The 25918-nt window shown below is 38.2% G+C and overlaps 1 protein-coding gene across 4 annotated transcripts in view; it reads left to right on the forward strand.

Moving 5' to 3' along the window:
• Window positions 1-25289, forward strand: part of GK5 (glycerol kinase 5) — a 66799-nt gene extending 41510 nt beyond the window's left edge. For 3 of the 4 annotated variants that reach the window (XM_010330406.3, XM_010330408.3, XM_010330407.3), the window contains 12 exons: window positions 549-624; window positions 2425-2486; window positions 2668-2741; window positions 2950-3010; window positions 6280-6406; window positions 7802-7906; window positions 12242-12336; window positions 14111-14214; window positions 15057-15116; window positions 16075-16208; window positions 21331-21463; window positions 22480-25289. In XM_010330406.3, the coding sequence (XP_010328708.1) occupies window positions 549-624; window positions 2425-2486; window positions 2668-2741; window positions 2950-3010; window positions 6280-6406; window positions 7802-7906; window positions 12242-12336; window positions 14111-14214; window positions 15057-15116; window positions 16075-16208; window positions 21331-21463; window positions 22480-22513 (1065 nt within the window). In that variant the 3' untranslated portion in view covers window positions 22514-25289. Of the gene's footprint in view, window positions 1-548; window positions 625-2424; window positions 2487-2667; window positions 2742-2949; window positions 3011-6279; window positions 6407-7801; window positions 7907-12241; window positions 12337-14110; window positions 14215-15056; window positions 15117-16074; window positions 16209-21330 lie in introns of all 4 variants that reach the window. The other variant, XM_003942574.4, reaches the window with a different exon arrangement.
• Window positions 25290-25918: the final 629 nt, after the last annotated feature.

A 25918-nucleotide genomic window follows, 5' to 3' on the forward strand; every position in this document is an offset into this window, starting at 1 on the left:
CTGGGTTCAAGTGATTATTCTAGCTCAGCCTCCTGAGTAGCAGAAACTACAAGCATGCACCACCATGCCCAGCTAATTTTTGCATTTTTAGTAGAGATGGCGTTTCACCATGTTGGCTAGGCTGTTCTTGAACTTCTGACCTTAGATGATTTGTCCTCCTTGTCCTCCCAAAGTGCTGGGATTACAGGTGTGAGCCACTGTACCCGGCTGACTAGTATATGTTTAAATTAAAAATATATAAACTTTAAAAACACACATACACATACAAAAGTAACCAACACATGCTTGGTGTAAAACTAAAGCCTTTCAGAAATATTACATAGAAAATGAAAATCTTCCCTTTCTCCTCCCCTCGCTCCCCCACCGCTAAATCTCAAGCCCTATGTAATAATTGCTTACAACAACTTGGAATATATTCTAGAAATTTTTTTCTGTGTACATACTAATTTTTATAAAACTGGGTTTGTATCATATCACCGGTCTGCACTTAATCATGCACTTGGCAATTTAGCCTTTTTAAATCGATTTTGTACTGTTGTGTTTTCAAGGTGCAAAAGGCAGTTGAGGAAGAAAATTGCTGCTTTGGAACTGTTGATACCTGGCTGTTATATAAGCTCACAAAAGGTAAAGGTAACCTGGAAGATCTATTTTAAGTAACTGAAATTTGATCAAGAAAAATGATTTACCTAAAAAGAGTAGAAGTTACTTTTTTTTTTTTTTTTTTTTTTTTTTTTCAACTAGGGTCTGGCTCTGTCAAGCAGGCTGGAGTGCAATTGTGTGATCATGACTCACTGCAGACTCGACCTCCTGGGCTCAAGCGATCCTCCTGCTTCAGCCCCCTGAGTGGCTGGGAGTATAGGTGTATGCCACCACACCTGGCTAATTTTTTGTATTTTTAGTGGAGATAGGGTTTTGCCATGTTGCCCAGGCTTGTCTTGAACTCCTCGACTCAAGCAATCCATCTGCCTCAGCCTCCCAGCGTCCTGGGATTATAAGCATGAGCCACCACATCTGGCCAGAAGCTCCTTTTTTTATTTCTTCCTGTACTCCAGACGTACTGCTTTTTTTTTTTTTTTTTTTTTTTGAGATGGAGTTTCGCTCTTTTTGCCCAGGCTGGAGTGCAATGGCACAATCTCAGCTCGCTGCAACCTCTGCCTCCCAGGTTCAAGCAATTCTCCTGCCTCAGCCTCCTGAGTAGCTGGGATTACAGGCGTGCACTACCACACCCAGCTATTTTTGTATTTTTAGTAGAGACGGGGTTTATCCATGTTGGTCAGGCTGGTCTCGAACTCCCAGTGCTGGGATTATAAGCATGAACCACCTTAACTGGCTCGTACTGCTCTTTAGTACCCTAATAACAACATGTTGTAGTAAAGCTAGTCTTATTCTAGATTTGTTATAAGAGGAGGACAGTTTTTTTTTTTTTTTTTTTTTTTTTTTTGAGACGGAGTTTTGCTCTTGTTACCCAGGCTGGAGTGCAATGGCGCGATCTCGGCTCACCGCAACCTCCGCCTCCTGGGTTCAGGCAATTGTCCTGCCTCAGCCTCCTGAGTAGCTGGGATTACAGGCATGTGCTACCATGCCCAGCTAATTTTTTTTTATTTTTTTTTATTTTTATTTATTTTTTTTTTTTTGAGACTGAGTTTCGCTCTCGTTACCCAGACTGGAGTGCAATGGCGCGATCTTGGCTCACCGCAACCTCCGCCTCCTGGGTTCAGGCAATTCTCCTGCCTCAGCCTCCTGAGTAGCTGGGATTACAGGCACGCGCCACCATGCCCAGCTAATTTTTTTTTTGTATTTTTAGTAGAGACGGGGTTTCACCATGTTGACCAGTATGGTCTCGATCTCTTGACCTTGTGATCCACCCGTCTCGGCCTCCCAAAGTGCTGGGATTACAGGCTTGAGCCACCGCGCCCGGCCTTTTTTGTATTTTTAGTAGAGACGAGGTTTCACCATGTTGACCAGGATGGTCTCGATCTCTTGACCTCGTGATCTACCCGCCTCGGCCTCCCAAAGTGCTGGGATTACAGGCTTGAGCCACTGCACCCGGCCAGGAGGACAGTTTTTAAATAAATTGTGATGAAACCTCAATATAAGACTGGGGACCAGTCTTCATTTCAAGGATGATGAGACATTTTCAGTAACAAATCTACCATCTTGCTGGTGGTTATAACTATGGGTAACATTCACATCTTTAAGCCTCTCTGTCATCTTTAAACTGGGGGATCATGAAGTGACAACATGTCTGTTAGTGCTTTTGCACAGCTATAAAAGTTCATAAAGGTTAAGTGGAAAATTGCTTTTGGAGACTGCATTGAAAATACACATTTTGGAATGAATTTTGAGGGTCTGGATTATACACTAGGGATAGGTGTTGATTTATATTATCTGATAATGAATGTATTATTTCCTATTTAAATTTAGGTTCTGTATATGCCACAGATTTTTCAAATGCTAGTACAACTGGACTTTTTGACCCATATAAGGTAAATTTTTTTTCTTCTTTTTGAATCATGCATTTTTGTGTAATATAGATATATTTAGATTTTCTAAATTAGCTTATTTTAAATTGATGAATATATCGTGTACAACATGGTGTTTTGATATATGTTTAGAGGTTTGATATATGTAAATATGTATATTCTGATGATATGTTTTTATGCTCAGATGTGTTGGAGTGGGCTGATTACCTCTCTAATTTCGATACCACTTTCTCTCCTACCTCCTGTGAGGGACACAAGGTAATAATAAACATCAGACATAGAAACCACCACAGTGGTTCTTTCTTAAATTCATTTTGTTTTTTGGGGAAAAGTATTTTATTACATGTTTGAAGGACTTACATGTTCATTATATAACTTTTGGGCTTAATGCAAAAAAGCAATTTGCTCAGTTTTAAAACTAATATTTCTAGAACTGTAACTACTTTTTAATGAATTTTATTTGAAGCCACAATTTTGGATCAGTGGATGAAGAGATATTTGGTGTGCCTATACCAATAGTTGCCTTGGTAAGTAGAAAACTTGAGGGATTCCCTTTGTATGGAATAACCTAAAGTAATATGTATTAATAATTGGGACAAGCTTTAAGAGAAACAGAAAATCTTTAGCAGAGTAAGATTAAAGTATTTTTTTTTCTTTTTTTCTTCTATTTTTTTTTTTTTTTTTGAGACGGAGTTTCGCTCTTGTTACCCAGGCTGGAGTGCAATGGCGCGATCTCAGCTCACTGCAACCTCTGCTTCCTGGGTTCAGGCAATTCTCCTGCCTCAGCCTCCCGAGTAGCTGGGACTACAGGTGCGTGCCACCATGCCCAGCTAATTTTTGTATTTTTAGTAGAGACGGGGTTTCAGCATGTTGACGAGGATGGTCTCGATCTCTTGACCTTGTGATCCACCCGCCTCGGCCTCCCAAAGTGCTGGAATTATAGGCGTGAGCCATCGCGCCCAGCCTTTTTTTTCTTTTTAAGTTAAAGTTTCCTGGATATGACCAGTGTATCCTCTATGTTTTTGGGAAAGGGACTATTAAACTTGTATTCTGTCATGGAAATACTTCATAAACTTTTCTGACTTGCCTGTAGTTTATTAGAAAACTGTTAAATTTTTTAAAAGATTTTTAAATTCTGAGTAATATTCAGTTTACATGTGGTACTATGAGACAAAACACAGTGACAGGGCCAATATTTGCTTTCTATTTGAATCGCAAACAGTGTTAGGGCAACTTAAACTAACAGAGAAAGTTGTATGTACATTTAATAAAATCTTTAGCCAGTATCTACCAGTAAAGAAGCTTGTAGAAGAATGAAATATTTGCCATTTTTGTTTTTTGATTTTTTATTTTTTTTTGAGACAGAATCTTACTCTGTCGCCCAGGCTGGAGTGCAGTGGTATAATCATGACTCATTGCAACCTCGGCTTCCTGGGCTCAGGTGATCCTTTTACCCCACCCTCCCAAGTAGCTGGGACCACAGTTGTGTGACATGACACCTAGCTAATTTTTTGTATTTTTGATAGACACAGGGTTTTTCTGTGTTCCCCAGGCTGGACTCAAACTCCTGGACTGGGACCATCCACTGACCTTGGCCTCCAAAAGTGCTAGGACTACAGGCATGAGCCACTGTGCCAAACCTGTTTTTGATTTTTTTTTTTTTTTAAAGATGGGGTTTCACCATGTTGGTCAGGCTAGTCTTAAACTCCCGACCTCAGGTGATCTGCCTGCCTTGGCCTGCAAAGTGCTTGGATTACAGGCCTGAGCCACCATGCCCAGCGACCTGTTTTTGATTTTTAAGAGTCCTTTCACATTGCCTTTGATTTCCTGCAGCAGCATAAGCAGGAGGTCTAGACCAACCTGTTTCAAGACGGGCAGTTTCTACAGTAGTTGGTGGAGCAGTTGAGAGAAAGGGAATTTAATTTCCAAGTTACAAATTCATTATCATTTAGAGAGGATCAGTCTTATTTAATCTATGCATAGGTGCAGGGTTAGATTAAGGTATGGCTGGAAGAGTTACCAATTAGTGACAGAGGGTTCTTTAGATGAGTTTTTTTTTTTTTTTCCTGAGACAGTTTTACTCTTTTCTCCTAGTCTGGAGTGCAGTGAGGCAATCTTGGCTCATTGCAACCCGGGTTCAAGCAACTCTCCTGCCTCAGCCTCCTGAGTAGCTAGGACTACAGGTGTGCACCACCATGCCCGGCTAATTTTTGTATTTCTCATAGAGATGAGGTTTCACCATGTTGGCCAGGCTGGTCTCAAACTTCTGACCTCAGGTCTCCCAAAGTGCTGGAGTTACAGGTGTAGTTACCGGGTCTGGCCTTTAGATGAGTTTTGATCCTTAAAATGTTGCTGTGTGTGTATGTACATTTGACTATGTTAACAAAATGCCACAATTTTTATTTTAACAAAAATATATGGTTGGGAAATAGATGGTTTTAACTTATATCTGTTTATATCAAAACATATACCTATGACCCTTAATAAAATAAATTTGTGAGGTTTAGTTATTTGACTAATGAAGGAAACATATGTAAGTTGAAAATAAAAAAAAATCTTCGTTTCTTTTTGGGTATCATTTTTATTCTTGCCTTCATTTCTTAAGATTATTCATATGCTACTTGAAAGTCATGAAGTATTAAAAATTCCTGAGGCAGGCCGTGTGTGGTGGCTCACGGTTGTAATCCCAACATTCTGGGAGACCAATGTGGGAGGATTGCTTTAGGCCAGGAGTTCGAGACTAGCATGGGTAACATAGTAAAACCCCATCTCTACAAAAAAAATTTTAAAGAATTGGTTGGGCATGGTGACTCACGCCTGTAATCCCAGCACTTTGGGAGGTTGCGACGGGTGGATCATGAGGTCAAGAGATCGAGACCATTCTGGCCCACATGGTGAAATGCTGTTTCTACTAAAAATACAAAAATTAGCTGAGCGTGATGGCACGCGCCTGTAGTACCAGCTATTCAGGAGGCTGAGGCAGGAGAATTGTTTGAACCTGGGAGGTGGAGGTTGCAGTGAGCCAAGATCATGCCACTATACTCCAGCCTGGTGACAGAGGAAAACTCCGTCTCAAAAAAAAAAAAAAAAAAAAACCAACATGTAATTATTTGGGTGTGGTGATGTAGCTGGCCTGTCGTCCCAGCTACCTTATAGTCCTAGCTACTCGGTTGGCTGAGGTAGGAAAGTTTGAGGCTGCAGTGAGCTGTGATCTCACCACTGCACTCTAGCCTGGATGACAGTACAAGACCCTGTCTCTGAAAAACAATAACAAAAAATAAAAGCAAAAAGTATTAATCCTAGGGAGATTCCTGTTCTATGGTTGGTTGTTGCCCCCCTGTTCTCTTGGGAATTTTTTTTTCTTTTAAGAAGAAGGAGGCTGGGCGTGGTGGCTCAAGCCTGTAATCCCAGCACTTTGGGAGGCCAGGGTGGGTGGATCACGAGGTCAAGAGATCGAGACCATCCTGGTCAATATGGTGAAACCCCATCTCTACTAAAAATACAAAAAATTAACTGGGCGTGGTGGTGCATGCCTGTAATCCCAGCTACTCGGGAGGCTGAGGCAGGAGAATTGCCTGAACCCAGGAGGCGGAGGTTGCGGCGAGCTGAGATTGCGCCATTGCACTTCAGCCTGAGTAACAAGATAGAAACTCCTGTTAAAAAAAAAAAGAAAAGAAGAAGAAGAAGGAAAAAGAAAAGAAAATGTTTAGTCAATGAGAGTACAGTAAGTGATGGGATATAATGAAATTGGCCACTGTTAAGGGCAGTGGGTTTTACATTTGAACATTTTTGGTAGGTTGCCGACCAGCAATCAGCTATGTTTGGAGAGTGCTGCTTCCAGACAGGTGATGTGAAATTAACCATGGGAACTGGGACGTTTTTGGATATTAACACTGGAAATAGCCCTCAGCAGACTATTGGAGGTAAGTTAAGTAGTTAGAATTTATCCTATTTATTAATAAACTGTTACTTCTGATTTAACTTTTGTTATTTATACTACTTTCCCATTTTGTAATATTCTCTAACATATTTTGTTATTCTTAAAGACAGTTAATTTTCATTTCCCCTTTTTTCCATTTAAGTGAAAAGCATAGAAAACAAGAATTATGTTATTGAAAAATTCAGGATATTATGGTCAGCTTTCTGGTTATTTTTCTATAATACAATGTTATGTTTGTTCAAAACTGCTTACTAGGTGCCGGGTGTGGTGGCTCACGCCTGTAATCTTAGCACTTTGAGTACCCAAGGGGAGTGGATCACTTGAGGTCAGGAGTGTGAGACCAACCTGACCAGCATGGTGAAACCCTGTCTTTACTAAAAATAAAAAAAAAAATTAGCCAGGCATGGTGGCAGGTTCCTGTAATCCTAGCTACTCAGGAGGCTGCGGCAGGAGAATTGATTGAACTGGGAGGCAGAGGTTGCAGTGAGCTGAGATCAGGCCACTGTATTCCAGCCTGGGTAACACAGTGAGACTCTGTTTAAGAAAAAAAAGCCTAAAAAACAAACCAAAAAACTCCTTACTGGGGTTCTGAATTTTTTTTTTCTTCTATTTGTTAAAAAATTATTTTGTGAATTTCTTCAGGTAGTAGCCCTCTGGTAGTGACCAGTGCAATGCATAGTGACAATTGCAAAGAATTTGCTCTTTCTAATAGAACAAATCCTGGGATTTACAAACCAAGAAATCTAGATTGTGTAACTATACCGTGGAGGGCTGGGGATTGTTAGTTTGGGCTCTATTTCCCTAGCATGGTTACTAAGAGGTGGCTTTAAATGTCTTTTTCCAACTTTTTACCCCGCTCAAGCTCTTCCTTTTCCCCTAACTAGGAAGCTGGACGTTAGAAAATGTTGATAATCCTATTTGATTGTTTTTGTTTAGGACCCTTGTTTGAAAACCACAGATAAGTACAATAGCATAGTTCTCTAGCAAACCAATCTCACAGTACCCTTTTATTTCTCAATTAACATATTTATTGCCATGTTTCCAGAGATGTAGAAATGCCTATAGCTAATAAAAACTAGTATTTATTGTTCATATTATGTGCCAGGCACTGTGCTAAGTTCTTTTTATATGTTAACTCAGTTTGTTCATTTAGTAGCTCTCATGAGGTAGGCCATTTTATAGTTGAGGAAACTGAGGCTAAAAGGTTAGAGACTTGCAAGACTATAGCTAGTAAATGTAAGAGGGCTGGGGTTTGAACATACAGTCTGACTTCAGAGGCACTTTGCAGTTTTTTGAGATAATCAAATCATTACATTGTAGAAGTCTCTATAATGAATTATTCATATATTTGACTTACATTCATTGTTTGCTTTGCAAGGCTTTTATCCATTAATTGGGTGGAAGATTGGGCAAGAAGTCGTATGCTTAGCTGAAAGCAATGCAGGAGACACTGGTACTGCCATAAAATGGGCTCAACAGTTAGGTAAGTTGTCTTTTAAACAGACTTCACAGGCCAGACCTAAAGAATTCAAGAATGCCGTAGGATTGCAGATGAGTAGGGAACAAATGGATTGGTCAAACGAAACTCTGAAATCAAATGACATGTGTTAAAAGAAAATAGAAAATATTTTTATGATAATCGAAATAGTAAAAGGCTAGATATTAAAGACAGGAGCCATAAAGAAAAAGAATAACAGATTAACTATATAAAATATTAGTGGGTAGGGAGAGATATATCATAAGCAAAATCAAAAGACAAATTAAAAACAATTTGTAGCATATGTCAGAAAAGTTAATAATATGACAAAAATGGGCAAAGGACAGAAGTACAGGTATTTCATGATCAAGTGACTATAATGAAATGCTACTTACATACGATAATTAAAGAAATGCATGTTTAAAGAGTGGTATTACCCATCATTATCTATTGTCTGTTGCCAGAGATTAATTTGATGCTGCTCAGCATTGGTGGATATGTAGAGAAAAAAGCGTTCTTGTTTTGCATTGGGACACATGTTAATTAGTACAGTCTTTGTGAAAGACAGCCAAACAATATGTATCATTTTATAGAGTGCAGACCTTTTGCACTCAATTTTATTCCTTGTTTCCTATAAAAATAATACTTGTGTGTAAAGATGTGTATATATGGGTGTTTAATACAGCAGTTGGAAATATGTTCTGTCTAATAAAGCATTAAGTAAGTATCGTATATTGATACAGTGAAACATTGTACAATAATATGAATAGTACTATACCTGCATATCTTATGGACATGGAACATTGTCTATGATACCTTAATAGGGGGATGAAGCAGTTATAGAATAGCCTGTATAAATATTTTTTGCCTTTTCTTCTAACTGCATTATTGAAATATAATTCATATACCATGTAATTTTCCTATTTAAAATGCCTATTTACTTATTAAAAATTTAAATGCTTATTTAATAATTTAATATTTTTTAGTATTTTCAGAGTGATGCAACCATTACCACTGTCTACTTTTAGAACATTTTTGTTTCCTCTAAAAGAAACTTCATATCCATTAGCAGTGACTATTTCTCCTAACTCCTTCCCCTATCCCTAGTCCTAATTATTATTAATATACTTTCTGCCTGTATGGATTTGCCTGTTCTGGACATTTTATATGGAATGGAATGCAATGCAATCATATAATATACAGTCTTTGTAACTGGCTTCTTTTCACCCAGCATGTTTTCAAGGTTCACAAATGTAACATGTATCAGTACGTTATTTCTTTCTGTAATTGAATAATATTTTATTATATATAATACATATGCCATTATTTATCTATCATTCAAATGTTCATTGATGGACATTGGGGCTGTTTCTACTTTTTTATTATTGTGAATAATGAATAGCCTGTATATATTGTATAATTATATATAATATAACCATATTTCATGTATAAATTGTTATATACTGAAGTATTATCAGTGGTTATCTTTGATGATTAAATTATGGAGCAGAAAGATTGGCAGATTAGTTTGCTAATTTGTACTGAACTGATTCGTTTAAAGACAAAGATTGTTCTCTTGGCATAAAACATACTCTAGGAGGAAGATGCCAATCAATTTCTTCATTTCTCTGAGCCTGTACCTGCATTAGATGACTTATTAACAACAAAAAAATTGCTTCAAAGCTCTTTATCCTTTAAAAGTGTCTTCCTTCAAATTTGTTTCTTTTAATATTTTGGACATGTATTTTTGGGGAACTCTAGATTATCAGAAATAAAATATGTAGGTTACATATTTCTTCTCTTTAAGTTACACCTTTTATTAATTTTACTCCTTCCCAGAAGATGCAAGGAGAAAGCAAGAGTCAATTTCACATTCATTAGTTAAAAAACAAAAATGATTCCAGAGTTTCACATGACACCGTATACACATTATCAATGGGAATCATTTCCACTGCTCACCTGGCTTGAGGCTCTTTCATTGTGATTCTCATATGGTGAAAACTCTTCTCTAGGAGATGGGGCTAAATGGCTCTGAACTCTAAAAGTGACCTGATTTCTTACAGAAACACAAATCTTTTCTGAAGGTCAGGTTAATCTCCTGCAGGAAAATGAGACTATGGTCTAACTGGATATAGAGAGAATTCAGAGTTGAATTATTTGCCTTAAAATTTAATTAGTTTGAAGCCGGGCGCGGTGGCTCAAGCCTGTAATCCCAGCACTTTGGGAGGCCGAGGCGGGTGGATCACGAGGTCAAGAGATCGAGACCATCCTGGTCAACATGGTGAAACCCCGTCTCTACTAAAAATACAAAAAATTAGCTGGGCATGGTGGCACATCATGCCTGTAATCCCAGCTACTCAGGAGGCTGAGGCAGGAGAATTGCCTGAGCCCAGGAGGCGGAGGTTGCGGTGAGCCGAGATCGCGCCACTGCACTCCAGCCTGGGTATCAAGAGTGAAACACCGTCTCAAAAAAAAAAAAAAAAATTAATTAGTTTGGCGTAGCTAAATATTAGTGGTATGTATTTGTCTGAAATTCACACACACAAAAACAACATTTATTTGAATATATCTCTTTCTGAAAATTTACTTAAATGGGTATATTGAACAGAATAACTAGATTATCTTCATGAGTAACACCATATATAAAAGCCTGAGTAACCTTGTCATTTCCTTGAAGATTGTATACTCTGCCAACTCTGTGCCTTTATGTCTTTGTGTAACATGCTAGGCTGTTCCCCTCTAAATGCTGGTTTTCTTCCACCCAGTTACTGAATTGAATAACTCAGGCTCAAGTATAAATGCTGTTTTAAACTGCTCTCATCTTGATTTTTGGATTTGTTTTTAAATCTTTTTCACACCACTTCTCTTTCACTGTTTCCCTTTATCATCCTATGTTAACTGCCACATTTGGGTCCCCACATTTGATTATCTCTGTTCTTTTCAATTTGGTTCATTTCTGGCCCCTTTTGCTCTTTGTTCTGTTTTTCTATCTAAGTCTTATAAATATGCTTATGTCTTCAGCTTTTTTTCAGTTTACAAGTCATCAAGTACTTGGTATGTGCCTGGAGCTGTCTGTGTTGGGAGGATACCAGTGACACTCCTTGCCCTTGCGGAGGTTACAGTCTAGCAGGAAAGACATTCATTAAATGGACAATTAAAAAAAAAAAGTTGGCTGGTTGTGATAGCACATACCTGTAGTTCCAGCTACTTGAGAGGCTGAGGCAAGAGGATCACTCAAGCCCAAAAATTTGAGACCAGCCTGGGCAACACAATGAGACTCCACCTCTATATAGTTGAAAGAAAGAAAGAAAGAGAGAGAGAGAGGAGAAGAGAAGACAAGAAAGAAGGAAAGAAGGAAAAAGAAGGGAAGAAAGAAAGAGAGAAAGCATTAGTGTTAAGCATTAGAAAGGAGCAGTGGTAGCAAGATCAGTGATTCCTTTCTAAAGGGGGACTTTGTGTAGTCTGGAGAATCAGAAGGCTTCTTTAAAGAAGTGATGTTTTAGCTGAGCGCTGCATGAAGAATAATAAAAATGGCTGGACAGGTGGGAGAAGCAGTTGGTCAAGGAATGATCTGAGCAGAGAGGACCAAGATAGAAGGCCTTGAGCAGGGAGCATTACTTCTATAAGGAACTGAAAGAATGCCTTATTTCTTTTCTACAGTAGAGGCAGTTTTCAGTTCTGCTGTTCTCTAGTAAAGGGTCAGGGGACATCTTTTCTGCAGCAGTATATTCACACTGTGAAAACTCACCTAGCTATATACACTTAGGATTTGTGCATTTTTTAAGTCTGTATATCATATGCTTCAGTAAAAAGTTTACTAAATTAATTAAGTCTTGGTTTTTTTGTTTGCTTGTTTTTTAAAAATTGACTTAATATACCTGTTACTGGCCCTTTATTGAACTTACTAGATGAAGTAGTTTTTCAGTTAATTCTCTTGAATTATAGATAGAGGATACTTTCTTCAGAAACCTAGGATGGCTCTTATCTTTCAAAGAATAATTTTTTAATGCCAAAAGTCATACATAGAAATGATTTTTTAAACAGCCCAAATATCTTCAAAGAAAAAAGCAAGGCCTGCTGCATACGTAGCGTATCTAAGAGGGCCTCTGTCTCCTGTCTCCATTCTATGGGCCTGTAAACCTATGCAGCGTGAGAATTCAGATAGTACCAGAACAGAATGATCTTTGTGTTGATCCTTTTAAGTGAGCAACCTTTTACATTATATTCATAATAAATGTTGATGCAGGTAAATGCTATCATGTAACATAATTCTGTTTGTGCCTCTCCAGCCCCTTCATTTTGTTTTAGGGTTTTTTGTTGTTTGTTTGTTTGTCTTTGCAGACCTTTTCACAGATGCTGCTGAGACTGAAAAAATGGCCAAAAGCTTGGAGGATTCTGAAGGAGTTTGTTTTGTTCCATCTTTTAGTGGATTACAGGTATTTTTTTTTTAAGTTAATGGCAATTACAAATATTTTCCTGCCACACCCAAACTTATGTATCTACCACTCTGTTACCTTAAAATTTGAGCACTGAACCAAACTAAGATGAAAGGTGCATTTTAGGGCTGAGAATTTATGTTCTGACGGAGCATGACTTCCGTGAGGGAGCAGAGCATCCTGAGTGTGAGTGTGGCCCTACTGGCTTGGCTTGTGCTGATAGAATTCAGCTGACTTCTGCTTAGAACTGTGTGGAACCTAAGAGTTGGCAGGTTTATCATAGAACTTTTACATAAGACTTAGTATTACTTCATCATGACCAAAAATAGCCATTTCCCAGTGGGGGAAAATATATTGGTAAATTTGCATTATTTACTTAGAGAAAATAGGCCATTGAGAAGAGAAATAATGTCAAGGTACATACATCACACACATGCATATGTATGTATGTATTTTGCTGTTGTACATTTGTAAGTTTTACTAACTTTTTTAAAAAAATCAAAATCTCTTTTCATTAATTGTCGTGTTGGAGTATTGGTTACTTTGCCTATTCAAAAAATGAATCTAGTGAAAGACTTGATTTGATAACATTTAACTTTGTATTTAATTGAAAGATCTCTGATACTGTTTTTAGTTTTAGATATTACTACAAACACTTTTTTTTTTTTAAACTGAGTCTTGCTTTGTCGCCAGACTGGAGTACAGTGGCGCTCACTTCAAGTGATCCACCCGCATCAGCCTCTCAAAGTGCTAGGATTACAGGTGTGAGCCACCGTGCCCAGCCTGTTTTTCATTTTTGTGTCCCAGAATTGTCTTACATTTCTGCAGATTCAAAGATGAATAGAAACCTCATCTGATTAATACATACTTCCATCTCAAGATTTTGACTCTGTTGAAAACATGTTAGGCTAGATTATTTCTGATATTAGGCAGTTAGACTATTAAGCTAAGAGAGAAGAGTGTAGTGGTGTTTTTTTTTAGACCTTGTCTTACTTTGTTGCCTAGGCTGGCAGTAGTGTGATCATGGCTCACTACAGCCTCAAACTTCTGGGCACAGGCAATCCTCCTACCTCAGCCTCCTGAGTAGCTATAACGACAGGTGCATACCACCATGCCCAGCTAATATTTAAAGTTTTTTGTGAAGATGACATCGTGTTTTATTGCCCAGGATGATCTTGAATTCCTGGGCTGAAGCAATTCTCCCTCCATGATCTCCCAGAGTGCTAGAATTACAGGTGCGTACCACCACACCTGGCCAGAGTATAGTTTTAATGTCAGACAACATATTTGATTTAAGTTATGACACTGAAAAGTACATTTTTGTAGAAAGCTATTCTACATAGTACAATGTAAAAAGCTGTTCTACATAGCAAACAATTTTAGTGTAAAAACTACAGCTGAAGAAGGGGGATTTATGTGATTGCTCTTCATTTTCCACATTTATAAGGCTAAGCATTTAATAATTTATTACTATACGCTTCAGTTCCTCATTTTGGCATAAATGCAAACAGAAGGTCTAGCTAAGTACAGTAACTATGTGACTCAATATCATTTAAATGCTGTTAAAAAGTTATCCAAATTTTTAACATAATCTTTGGACTATCTTTTATTTTTAAATTATTTAATCATAGCATTATTTTCTTCTAATGTGGCTAGAAGAATTTAATCATAGCATTATTTTCTTCCAACGTGGTTTTTATTGTATAATATTTCCTCAAGTCCATAGATGTAATTTAGAACAATAATAATACATTCTTAATATCTCTTACTATAGGCTCCATTAAATGACCCCTGGGCATGTGCCTCCTTCATGGGTTTGAAGCCTTCCACCAGTAAATACCATCTTGTACGAGCAATATTGGAATCAATAGCTTTCAGGTATGAAAACCTGCCCTAAACTTCCCCTTCCCCATACAATATTGCCATGTCTGTTGCCGCACCTGGCCTCTTAATTTTAATTAAATTCTTTAATTTATATTTTTGGCTTATTTTATATTATATATAATATGTTCTTCTTGCTAATTTCTGTGGTATCTCTTATTTTTTTAGTATTTAAGGTACCAGTACCAATCAGATTTGATATCTGGAAATTGAAGGATTTTTTTAAATCAAATTTCTTAAACTTGCAAGATTCAAAATTTAGATTTTCAAAGATTTAGTGTCCTTATTCATGAAGGAGAATTTCTAGTAATAATGCTTCTGTTGTACCCAAAAATTGAGTCATCAGAATTATTTTTCATGCACATTTCCCTGTAATCATTTTGTGGGACAGGTGTAAATTATTAAAATTAAGAATGAGGCTGTCATGAATATGGGATGTTTGTAACATTTAAAATAAAATTTTCTGTGATTACAAAGTAATTTTTTTTATATTTGATGAATTATATTACATTTTACTTATGGTTTGCCATCTTAATAGCTATCTATTAAATAGATGCTTGTTTTAAATTTTTCTTTATAGAATGGTAATAGATAAAATTTAGTTGTAAAATATAAATTATGCCTTCTTACATGAAGGGAAAGAAACACAACAACCTGCACTTCCTGCTTGAGTATCTGTTATGCAGTTTATATTTAGCATAAGTTCTTTCTTTAATATTTTTTTTTGTACATTTCATAAATATCAAATAAAAAAACTATAGTTTTTTTCGAGATCAGAATGCAATAGTGAGTTATTATGAATGAATTTCTTCTAAACAGTTATCTTGTGTTTTAACTAGAAACAAACAGTTATATGAGATGATGCAGAAGGAAATTCATATTCCTGTAACAAAAATCCGGTATGTAAAGTTTATTTCTAATAGATTTCATTAGAAATTAGAAGTAAGTGGTAGCTGCTATGAGCTACCGCTCATTTCTTTTTGAGATCCTGAATAATTCATCATTATGGTTATGGAGGATTTCAAAAATAACTTCTGCCTAGCTCCTTCACACAAAATTCTTTTTTTTTTTTAAATTGAGACGGAGTCTTGCTGGATTGCCCAGGCTGGAGTGCAGTGGTGTGAACTCATCTCACTGTAGCCTCTGCTGCCCGGGTTCAAGTGATTCTCATGCCTCACCTCCCCAAGTAGCTGGGACTACAGATATGTGCCACCACGTCTGGCTAACTTTTTTGTATTTTTGGTAGTGATGGGATTTTACCATGTTGGCCAGGCTGGTATTGAACTCCTGACCTCAAGTGACTTGCCCTCTTCAGCCTCCCACAGTGTTGGGATTACAGGCGTGAGCCAGTGTGTTCAGCTACAATAAAATTCTTGGTCATAGGAATTTGGAGAGGAAAGGAGAATTAATTATGGGTTTATGGAGAATATATTGCAATATCAAATTTGGGTGCATCTTGGCACTCATATGTGTGTTATATAAATCTTTAAAATCTCTTTTTTGGGTGTGTGGCTATCCTTTGGGCATGTAAGCATCAAACTTCTTGACTTTTTAACTGTAATAGCTAAGCGAATTTTTATGTTGCCATAGTTTATTATACCTGGCCTGTTTCAAACTAGTCCACTAAGACAAACAAAGGCAGGTGAGAAAATTGATGGTAGAAATAAGGAAAATGTTTAAAGATTACCCAGTAGGATCCTCTGTCATTAGGTTAATGCTAAGTGATATAATTTTAGAATTAAAAAGTCAAATTTATAAAATAAAATCAAGGATTTCAGAAAAAATAATGTGGGCCACTGAAAAAGAATGATGCTTTTGTTGTAGTAATTCACCTTACATATATTTTGTTCCCCACAGGGCAGATGGAGGAGTTTGTAAGAACAGTTTTGTCATGCAGATGACTTCAGACCTGATTAATGAGAATATAGACAGACCTGCTGACATTGACATGTCGTGCCTGGGGGCAGCTTCTCTAGCTGGCCTTGCTGTTGGTATGTGTGAAGTTTATAAAAACGAGAGCTTTCTTGCAAACTGTTTCTTACCGATAGCCTTTCTCCTCTCAAATCACAAAATTCTAGAGAAGCTGAAAAGCCCTGGTGTCCATCAAACTCCATATACATATGCATATTGCTCACAAAATATCCTGTTGACTTCCTGTGTTGGTAAGTCTGGCTGCACCTCTTCTTACGTCACTCCTTCAGTGAGAAGTTTGAGACAAGGACAGTTAATTCTCAGCTGTGTCAGTCTCTAGCAAGAGAGAGTCTCTGGGTAAACTTTCTGGTTAGATAGTGTTAAAGAAAAAAATTATTCAGTGACACTTATTAAAGAACATTAAGGTGAGCCGGGTGCGGTGACTCACGCCTGTAATCCCAGCACTTTGGGAGGCCGAGGCGGGTGGACACCTGAGGTCAGGAGTTCGAGACCAGCCTGGCTAACATGGTGAAACCCCGTCTCTACTAAAAATACAAAAATTAGCTGGGAATGGTGGCCCATGCCTGTAGTCTCAACTACTTGGGAGGCTAAGACAGGAGAATTGCTTGAACCTGGGAAGGGGGAGGTTGCAGTGAGCAGAGATCATGCCGCTGCATTCCAACCTGTGTGACAGAGCAAGACTCTGTCTCTCCCCACCAAAAAAAGGAGGACTATCAAGATGGGTATAAGGACTCCTTCAGTGGTATCTTATGGTGGGAGAGAGAGATTAGGCTCAACTTTATTTATTTATTTATTTATTTATTTATTTATTTTTTTGAGGCGGAGTTTCGCTCTTGTTACCCAGGCTGGAGTGCAATGGCACGATCTCGGCTCACCACAACCTCCGCCTCCTGGGTTCAGGCAATTCTCCTGCCTCAGCCTCCTGAGTAGCTGGGATTACAGGCATGTGCCACCATGCCCTGCTCATTTTTTGTATTTTTAGTAGAGACGGGGTTTCACCATGTTGACCAGGTTGGTCTTGATCTCTCGACCTTGTGATCCACCCGTCTCAGCCTCCCAAAGTGCTGGGATTACAGGCTTGAGCCACTGCGCCCGGCCCTTAGGCTCAACTTTAAATACAATAAGGAAAAGTGAAAAATTATAGCCAAAGAGCAGAGTGACAGTCAGTGGATGGAATATTACTGAAAGGAAACATTGAGGTAAGGGGAAGTTCTTGCTAACCATCCTAATAACATTCTCAAGAAGGCAGGCCAAGGTGATCAGATATCATCTGGAGGATGTTGGAGGATGAGATATCGAGGTTGATCAGAAATTGAGGATAGGAGATTCTGGCTACACTGATTTAGCGGAATTCCCGCTAAAATTATGCAGAGATGACCATGGATATCCAAAAGTTGAGGCCTAGTCAGAAAAGAGCTTAGAAGAGTCTGAGTGGAGTTTGGTCAAGGAGGAAACTTTGCCAGTAGGTTTGCCTTTGGCATTAGAAACCACTCTATTCTTTTATTTATTGAGCAACATTTGTGGAGCACCTGCTACCTAACAATCACTGCTGGCAGTAAAGAGATTAAAAGCTATAGTCTCAGATCTCTGGTGGGAGGAGACAGGTAACTCAAGTGATTATTATGTTTGCTTGATAAAACCAGTGAACAGTGACAGTATTAAGGAAGTGGTCTAGGCTTCCCAGAAAAGAGCGTATATAGTTCAGTTTTGGAGGGGCTAGCGGAGAGGTGAGGAGAGGGTAAGAGATGGGTGGTTCAGTATCCCTCTTGCAACTCGTGCAAAGTCATTGGTAAAGGATAGGGGGTACTGATATGGTGAGAGTAAGAAGGGAGTGGGAGAGGTACATAGAGGTCCAGTTGTGGCAACTCCTCATAAAGAGGAGTTCAGACCTGATTCTGAAGACACTGGAGAGCCACTAAAGAATTTTAAGTACAGGAGGAACATAGAAAGATCTGCATTTGAACAGATCACTTTGACAATTAGTGAAAAGATCAGTGAGGAAGAATAAGAATGAAAGGAGGAATGTCAGTTAAACAACCCCCTAAGGGCCAGGCACAGTGGCTCAGGCCTGTAATCCCAGAACTTTGTGAGGCCAAGGTGGGCTGATCACAAGGTCACGAGTTTGAGACCAGCCTGGCCAATATAGTGAAACTCTGTCTCTACTAAAAATACAAAAATCAGCCAGGCATGGTGGCGAGCACCTGTAGTCTCAGCTATTCGGGAGGCTGAGGCAGGAGAATTGCTTGAACCCGGGAGGCGGAGGCTGCAGTGAGCCGAGATTGCACCACTACACTGCAGCCTGGGCGACAGAGTGAGATTCTATCTCAAAAACAAACAAAAAAAGGCCAGCCAAGAAGCAAGATGATGCCTTGGGACACTGGGAGAATTTTAATATGTTTCTTTCTTGGAGGTGTTTGGTACAAAATAAGATACTTTACTTTTGACAGTTTTAGGCTAATAGTATATATATTAAAGTTACAAAACACCTGAAGTCTTGGTAAATTCAGCTTAAACCTGATTCTACTAAAAATCTGGTAATTTTGAATACAATTGAAACAGTTACTTTCATTTGTTCGTTGATGAATATTTAATTTAAATGGAAGAAAATAAACTTTCCCTTAAATAATCAGTCCCATTTGCAAATTTGAACTCCTTCCTATTCCAACTCCTATAAATTTAATATGGTCGATTTTCCTCTTATTACTTTCACATCTCTGATTGAGCAAACTCAGAACTATAACAAGGTAACTCAAGTACTTAAACAACACATTGAATAAATTAAGCTATAATTATAGTAAATCAAGTTCTCATAAGCATTCTTATAGTTAAGTTAATCAGATTCTTCTACACTTTTCACCTTGTAAGACTCAATGAGTTAGATTCTTTTGAACGTTTAAAATGCGTTAAGTAAGGAACACATGCAGATTTGTCGTCGTCGTCATCGTTGTTGTTGTTGTTGTTGTTTTGAGACGGAGTCTCACTCTGTTACCCAGGCTGGAGTGCACTGTTGCAATCTCAGCTCACTGCAACCTCTGGTTCCCGGGTTCAAGCAATTCTCCTGCTTCAGCCTCCCAAGTAGCTGGGACTGCAGGCGGATGCCACCACGCCTGGCTAATTTTTTTGTTTTTAGTAGAGATGGGGTTTCTCCATGTTGGCCAAGCTGGTCTTGAACTCCTGACCTCAGGTGATCCACCCCCCTTGGCCTCCCAAAGTGCTGGGATCACAGGGTGAGCCACCGTGCCAAGCCCCACATGAAAGTTATTTTTATACATAATAAATATGAGTTTTATCTATGTCATTATGTCTGTATTTAATTTCAAAATCTTTGCTTCTGTCTTAGAAATGTGAGACTATGTATAGCCTCTGTATTTTACAGATTTACCAAGAAATTGGATTTGCTCTATACACACCAAATAAAATGACTTATAAATATATATACTTTTAAATGTAAACAGTACATTCTGGGAATGAAGATTTTAAGAAACACATTTATTTTCCTGATTAGATTTATCTAACTATAGTATATTGATGAAAACTTTTTTCTTTAAAAACTTGTCTACATTAATACTATATTTATTTATTTATTTATTATTTATTTATTTATTTGTTGAGATGGAGTCTCACTCTCTAGCCCAAGCTGGAGAGCAGTGATGCCATCCCAGGTCACTGCAACCTCCACTTCCCGGGCTCAAGCTATTCTTGTGTCTCAGTCTACTGAGTAGCGGGGATTACGGGCACATGCCAGCATGCTCGGCTAATTTTCTATATTTTAGTAGAGACGGGGTTTCACTGTGTTGCCCAAGGTGATCTCAAACTCCTGAGCTCAGACGATTCACCTGCCTCAGCTTCCCAAAGTGCTGGGATTGCAGGTATGAGCCACTGCACTTGGCCTACATTAATACCTTTAAACACAGATAGTCTAAAATGTTGAAAGAATGTGACTTGACAACATTTTAGAAAAGAGAATTTAATGTGTCAGTTTTATTGGTAAGAGAAAATGTACCTCACAAGGATTTGCAGACTGTTTCAAAAGAGGTACGTTAGACTTCTCAGTGAAATGCACCAAACTTACTGATAAGACACCTGTACCATTTCAGACTACTTATGATCTTAGTTATAAATGTTCTTGTTGGGCGCCATGGCTCACACCTATAATCTCAAGTGCTTTGGGAGGCCAAGGAGGGCAGATCACTTGAGGCCAGGAGTTTGAGACCAGCCTGGCCAACATGGCGAAACCTGTCTCTACTAAAAACACAAATTAGCCAGGCATGGTGGTACATGCCTGTGGTCCCAGCTACTCCAAAGTCCAAGGCAGGAGACTTGCTTGAGCCTGGGAGGCGGAAGTTGCAATGAGCTGAGATTATGCCACTGCACTCCAGCCTGTGACAGTTGAACAAGACTCTATCTCAAAAAAATAAAAGTTCCCTTGCTTTTTATTATAAATCATATGATTCTTCCTGCAAAGAGCAATCTATGCTAGGACTACAAAGTGATTGTGGACTGGAATTTAAATAAATAGTATAAAATGCTAGAGTTTGAAAGAGATACTGTTATATTAATACCCAATTTGAATTTTATGCATATTCCAGAGAGTTGCCTTTTACCTTAAGATGTAAGACAAAAATCTCTATTTATCTTCATTTATTTTAATTGCATAAAAAGAAAATATCCTATTTTTTTTCTTTGTCTTCTTTTTTTTCTTTTTTTAGAGACAGAGTCTTGCTCTGTTACCCAGACTGGAGTACAGTGATACGATCATAGCTCACTGCAGCCTTGAACTCCTAAGCAAGTGATCTTCCCACCTCAGTCTCCCAAAGCACTGGGATTGCAGGCATGAACCACTGTGCTTGGCCAGAAAATATACTGTTTTTCACTTGGGGTTTTTAAAATAATAGCAAGTTATGAAATTAAATGATGGCATGGAGTAGCCACTTTAGAAGTGATATGGTGTCTTACCACACAGAAACTGAGCTGAAAGTTAGAAACCAAAAGACTTGAAAATCCTGGTATAATTTTTTTCAGGAATGATCAGTCTAACAAAATTCAAAGTAACAAGGTATTTTGGATTGTTTTAGAAACCGTAATTATTTACCTTTGTACCATCAACTCACATAGGTTTAGATAAACTTTATGGATTCATGATTTGCCTTAAAATTTGAGAATAATTTTTTTTATCTATAGGGTTTTGGACTGACAAGGAGGAACTAAAGAAACTGAGACAAAGTGAAGTGGTTTTCAAGCCACAGAAGAAATGTCAAGAATATGAAACGAGTATGGAAAACTGGGCCAAAGCAGTGAAACGCTCCATGAATTGGTATAACAAGACATAGCACTAAATGAAAGGACCAAAGCCATGGATGGCTGGTTTATGTGATGTGCAGATGAGATGAAGCTCAGGGATAACCAATATGACAATGACTGAGAGGAGAATATTTTAAATAAGTTTCATAACTTAAGAGAAGAAGCATTACTTTTAAAAAAACAAAACAAAAAAACTCTTATTTTTTCCCCTAAATCGTGGTAAGGCAGCAATACCTCAAAACTTTATGTCTTCTATTTTGTAGCAAATTCCAAAGGAAGTTAGTCATTTCCAACCATATTTTGACAGTTCTGGGTCCGCTTCCTTTTTATACTGGGTCAGTGGTACATAGGAACATAATGATTTACCATGCAAGCTAATAGTTCTGGGTTAAGCACCATGCATGTGTTGTTCCAAAATTATGTGAAACGTATTTCTTTAATTCTTTAAAATTAAGCGAGCTATTTGAAGTACATCTAGCTAAAAAGAAAGAATAACTGAGAAAATGTGGAATTTCAAAACATTAATATTTTATGTTTAAAGCCATAATTTTCTAATATATCCAAATATGAGCTTAATATGTCCCTCTCAGATAAGCTTATGAGTTAGTTAATGCTTTCCTTTACTGGTCTTAAAGATACTGCCTTAATTTTTCCTTGTTTAACCAAAATCTGAGCATTCTTTCTATGTTGAAATCACTGAAAAACTAATTTTAGTTAATGAACTAAAAAGAATATTGATTTTTAAGAAACAGAAAAATACTACTTATTTTCTTTCTTAAATAACATTTCTTTCAAAAACTTCTGGCTGAAGTATAACATGCTGGTAGTTAAGGTAAATCTTGCCTTTGTTTTGTTCTTTATCTTCCTTCGTAGTTTAGATGCTTGTATAAATCATGTCTTTCATTTTTATTAAGTGCCTGATTGACAGAACTTAATTTGAAGAAAGTGCCCTAATTTATTGACCACTTAAGAATTGTCTTTATTGGGATTTTTTTTTTTTGTTCCTGCATCTCTTTGATGTTTGTTCAGTCTACTCATCCCTCTGAGTATGTGCGGTGGATAGCTGAGAGAGGGGAGGAGAGTGTGTCTGTGCTCAGGATGGCCCTTCAGCCACTCAGCCAGAGGTCCACGGGGAGCAGCAAGGACAGTCTCACATTCTCAGACTTTCCTGCAAGAAACAAGAGGAGTAAGTTGTGAGTAGTATCAAGCTGGATATAGAATTGTCCTAAGGCAGTTGACCCCGCCTTCCAACATGTTTTCACTTTATTTGCCCCTCCTACATTTGTGATAGGTTCCCATTGGATCTGCAGCAATAAGGACTTTATTTCTCTCTTGGTCAGGATTTATCACATAAAATCCTTTTATTACAAAACTAGGTATTCTAGTTACATAGTAATGTAACTAAAGGAGAGACTTATAGAGAATTTTGTTTTTGCTGTCATATATGTCCATTTTGGAGACAGATATGATAGAACTAGAAGTTAAATTGCATTTCTGCAAGTTCCATTTAAATGAACTTCAAGTATCTTAATTATTAAATTTTCTGATCAAGGCATTGTAGCAAATATATAGTATCATTAAATCTATTAAGATTTGGAAATATTTTTGTGATTAACAAATAGAGGTGTTTTATTTGCTGTAAAAAGTCAAGCCTCATTACATAGATAAATCTTTTTATCCTTTCCCCTGTTTGCATCCTTTCTATAAAGCTTGGTCACCAGTTAAAGGCTTCCTGTCCAAGTCACATGGAAGCTGCTCTGCTGTTTTACTGTTAACACATTTTGTTTCTCAGTAAGTGTAATTTTTTTCTTTTACTTTTTTTTTGTAGAGACAGGGTCTTGCTATGTTGCCCAGAGTAGTCTTTAATTCCTGGCTTTAAGTCATCCTCCCACCTTGGTTTCCTAAAGTACTGAGATTACAGCTGTGAGCCACTGCACCCAGCCAGTGGGCGTAATTTCATAGGAAATAATTATTTTTGTTACAATATACTCAATTGTCATATTAATACCTGAAAATTTGTTAGTTCACTTCTTCTCCATGTTCTTCATTCCCAACATATAACCACAAAGTAAAGGATAAATACTTTGGGTTGGGCAGAGTGGCTCACGCACTTTGGGAGGCTGAGGTGGGCAGATCATTTAAGGTCGGGAGTTTGAGACCAGCCTGATGAACACAGTGAAACCTTGTCTCCACTAAAATATAAACATTAGCTAGGCGTGGTGGCACAATCCTGTAATCCCAGCTACTTGGGAGGCTGAAGCAGGAGAATTGCTTGAATCTGGGAGGTGGAGGTTGTAGTGAGCTGAGATCATGCCATTGCACTCCAGCCTGGGCAACAAGAGCGAAGCTCCATCTCAAAAAAAAAAAAAAAAGAATCAGTACTTTTCCGGTAATGTTGGAAAGTAACTTTGAATGTCTCTCATCGGAATTGAGCATATTCTCAAGTATCAGTGGCTATTTTTTTCTTCTGTGAATCTAAAAACTAATATTTTATTTTTAATATTTCTGGCCATTTTTAGTGACAGTTTAGTAAATATTTTGTCAGACTTAACCAATATCAGAAACATGACCACATTTGCTTTTGTGGTTGCAGAAACAGTTGATAAGATCAGTTAAGCAACAAAATTGTCCTTTCTTTTTTTTTTGAGACAGGGTCTTGCTCTGTCACCCAGGCTGGAGTACAGTGGCACAGTCTTGGCTCACTACAACCTCCGCCTCCTAGGCTCAAGCAATCCTCCTGCCTCAGCCTCCCAAGTAGCTGGGATTACAGGTACACGTCACCATGGCCAGCTGATTTTTATATTTTTAGTAGAGACGGGGTTTTACCATGTTGGCCAGGCTGGTCTCAAACTCCTGACCTTGTGATCCACCCACTTCAGCCTCCCAAAGTGCTGGGATTACAGGTGTGAGCCACTGCACCTGGCCTGTCTGTCTTACAAGTTTATTTTTCATTTGTATGCTAATATTTAAAGTTTAGAAAAATGTGTGCTATTTCTCAGCAAGTTTTATTTCCCCTTTATGGATTTATCACATATTTTTAGGAGGTCTGCAGCTATCTCATCAAGGAAGAGAATGTTCCTGTTCAGTCTATCTTAAAGTGCTACTAATTGCTTTTCTACTATAGACTTACTGATTTTTTCATCTTTTATATCCAACTATGGCATGATTTCCCAATCTCATCACTGACATTTTGGACTGGCTAATTCTTTATTTTGGGATGCTATGCTGTACATGAAAGGATGTTTAGCAGTATCCCTGACCTCTGCCCTCTAGCTACAAGAAGCAGCCCCTTAGTTATTATAACCAAAAATGTCTTCAAACTGCCACTCTGAGAGGCAAAATTGCCCCCAGTGAGAGCCACTCATACAGGCTGTTAGAAGAAAATTGAAGACTCGGTGAATATAGTGTCATACCACTTTTCTTTTTGCCCCATCTTACCTTGAAATGGCTGTTAGCAAAAAAAAAAAAAAAGAGGTAGTCATGTCTTGAAAGAAATAGGGTTTCTATTTTGCTGATTAATGAAGAAAAAATGTCTCAGCTGGGCATAGTGGCTCACACCTGTAATCCTAACACCTTGGGAGGCCAAGGCAGGCAGATTACTTCAGCTCAGGAGTTCAGCCTGGGCAACCTGGCAAATCTCCATCTCTACAAAAAATACACAAATTAGCTGGGTGATAGTCCCAGCTACTTGGGGGGCTGAAGTGGGAAGATCACTTGAGCTCCAGGAGGTGGAGGCTACAGTGAGCCAAGATCATGTCACTGTACTCTAGCCTGGGTGACAAAGTAAGACCCTGTCTAAATAAATAAATAAATAAATAAATAAATAACTCATGCTATAATCGTCTTCTGATGTTTTCATCCACCCAGCACCACCTCTGCAGTCTTAATTACTGGAGTAGGTCCATGATTTCAGTGTAGGGTTAATGTATTCTGCAGATCATCTTTTATTTGACTTGCTTTTTTGCTTGCTTTTCATGTCTGAACAAAGGAGATGATGATTCTCTTTAATCTGCCTTCTGTGCAAACCTCTACCAGACTGGAAGTTCCCTGAAAGCAGGAACTTTCTGCTTCCCCAGAATTTAGCACTGTGCTTTCATGTTTGTGGAATGAATTTTTACTTTATGTCTGTTAGTGTATCTTTGTTTGTACACATTTAATCCTTGATATTACATACATTTGTTGATAGGGAGCAATTTATATTTCTTTTTTTTTTTTTTTTTTGAGACGGAGTTTCACTCTTGTTACCTAGGCTGGAGTGCAATGGCACCATCTCGGCTCACCGCAACCTCCGCCTCCTGGGTTCAGGCAATTCTCCTGCCTCAGCCTCCTGAGTAGCTGGGATTACAGGCACGTGCCACCATGCCCAGCTAATTTTTTGTATTTTTAGTAGAGACGGGGTTTCACCATGTTGACCAGGATGGTCTCGATCTCTTGACCTCGTGATCCACCCGCCTCGGCCTCCCAAAGT

The sequence above is a fragment of the Saimiri boliviensis genome, chromosome 9 (genome assembly GCF_048565385.1).
Source record: "Saimiri boliviensis isolate mSaiBol1 chromosome 9, mSaiBol1.pri, whole genome shotgun sequence".
NCBI classification, from domain to species: Eukaryota; Metazoa; Chordata; class Mammalia; order Primates; family Cebidae; genus Saimiri; species Saimiri boliviensis.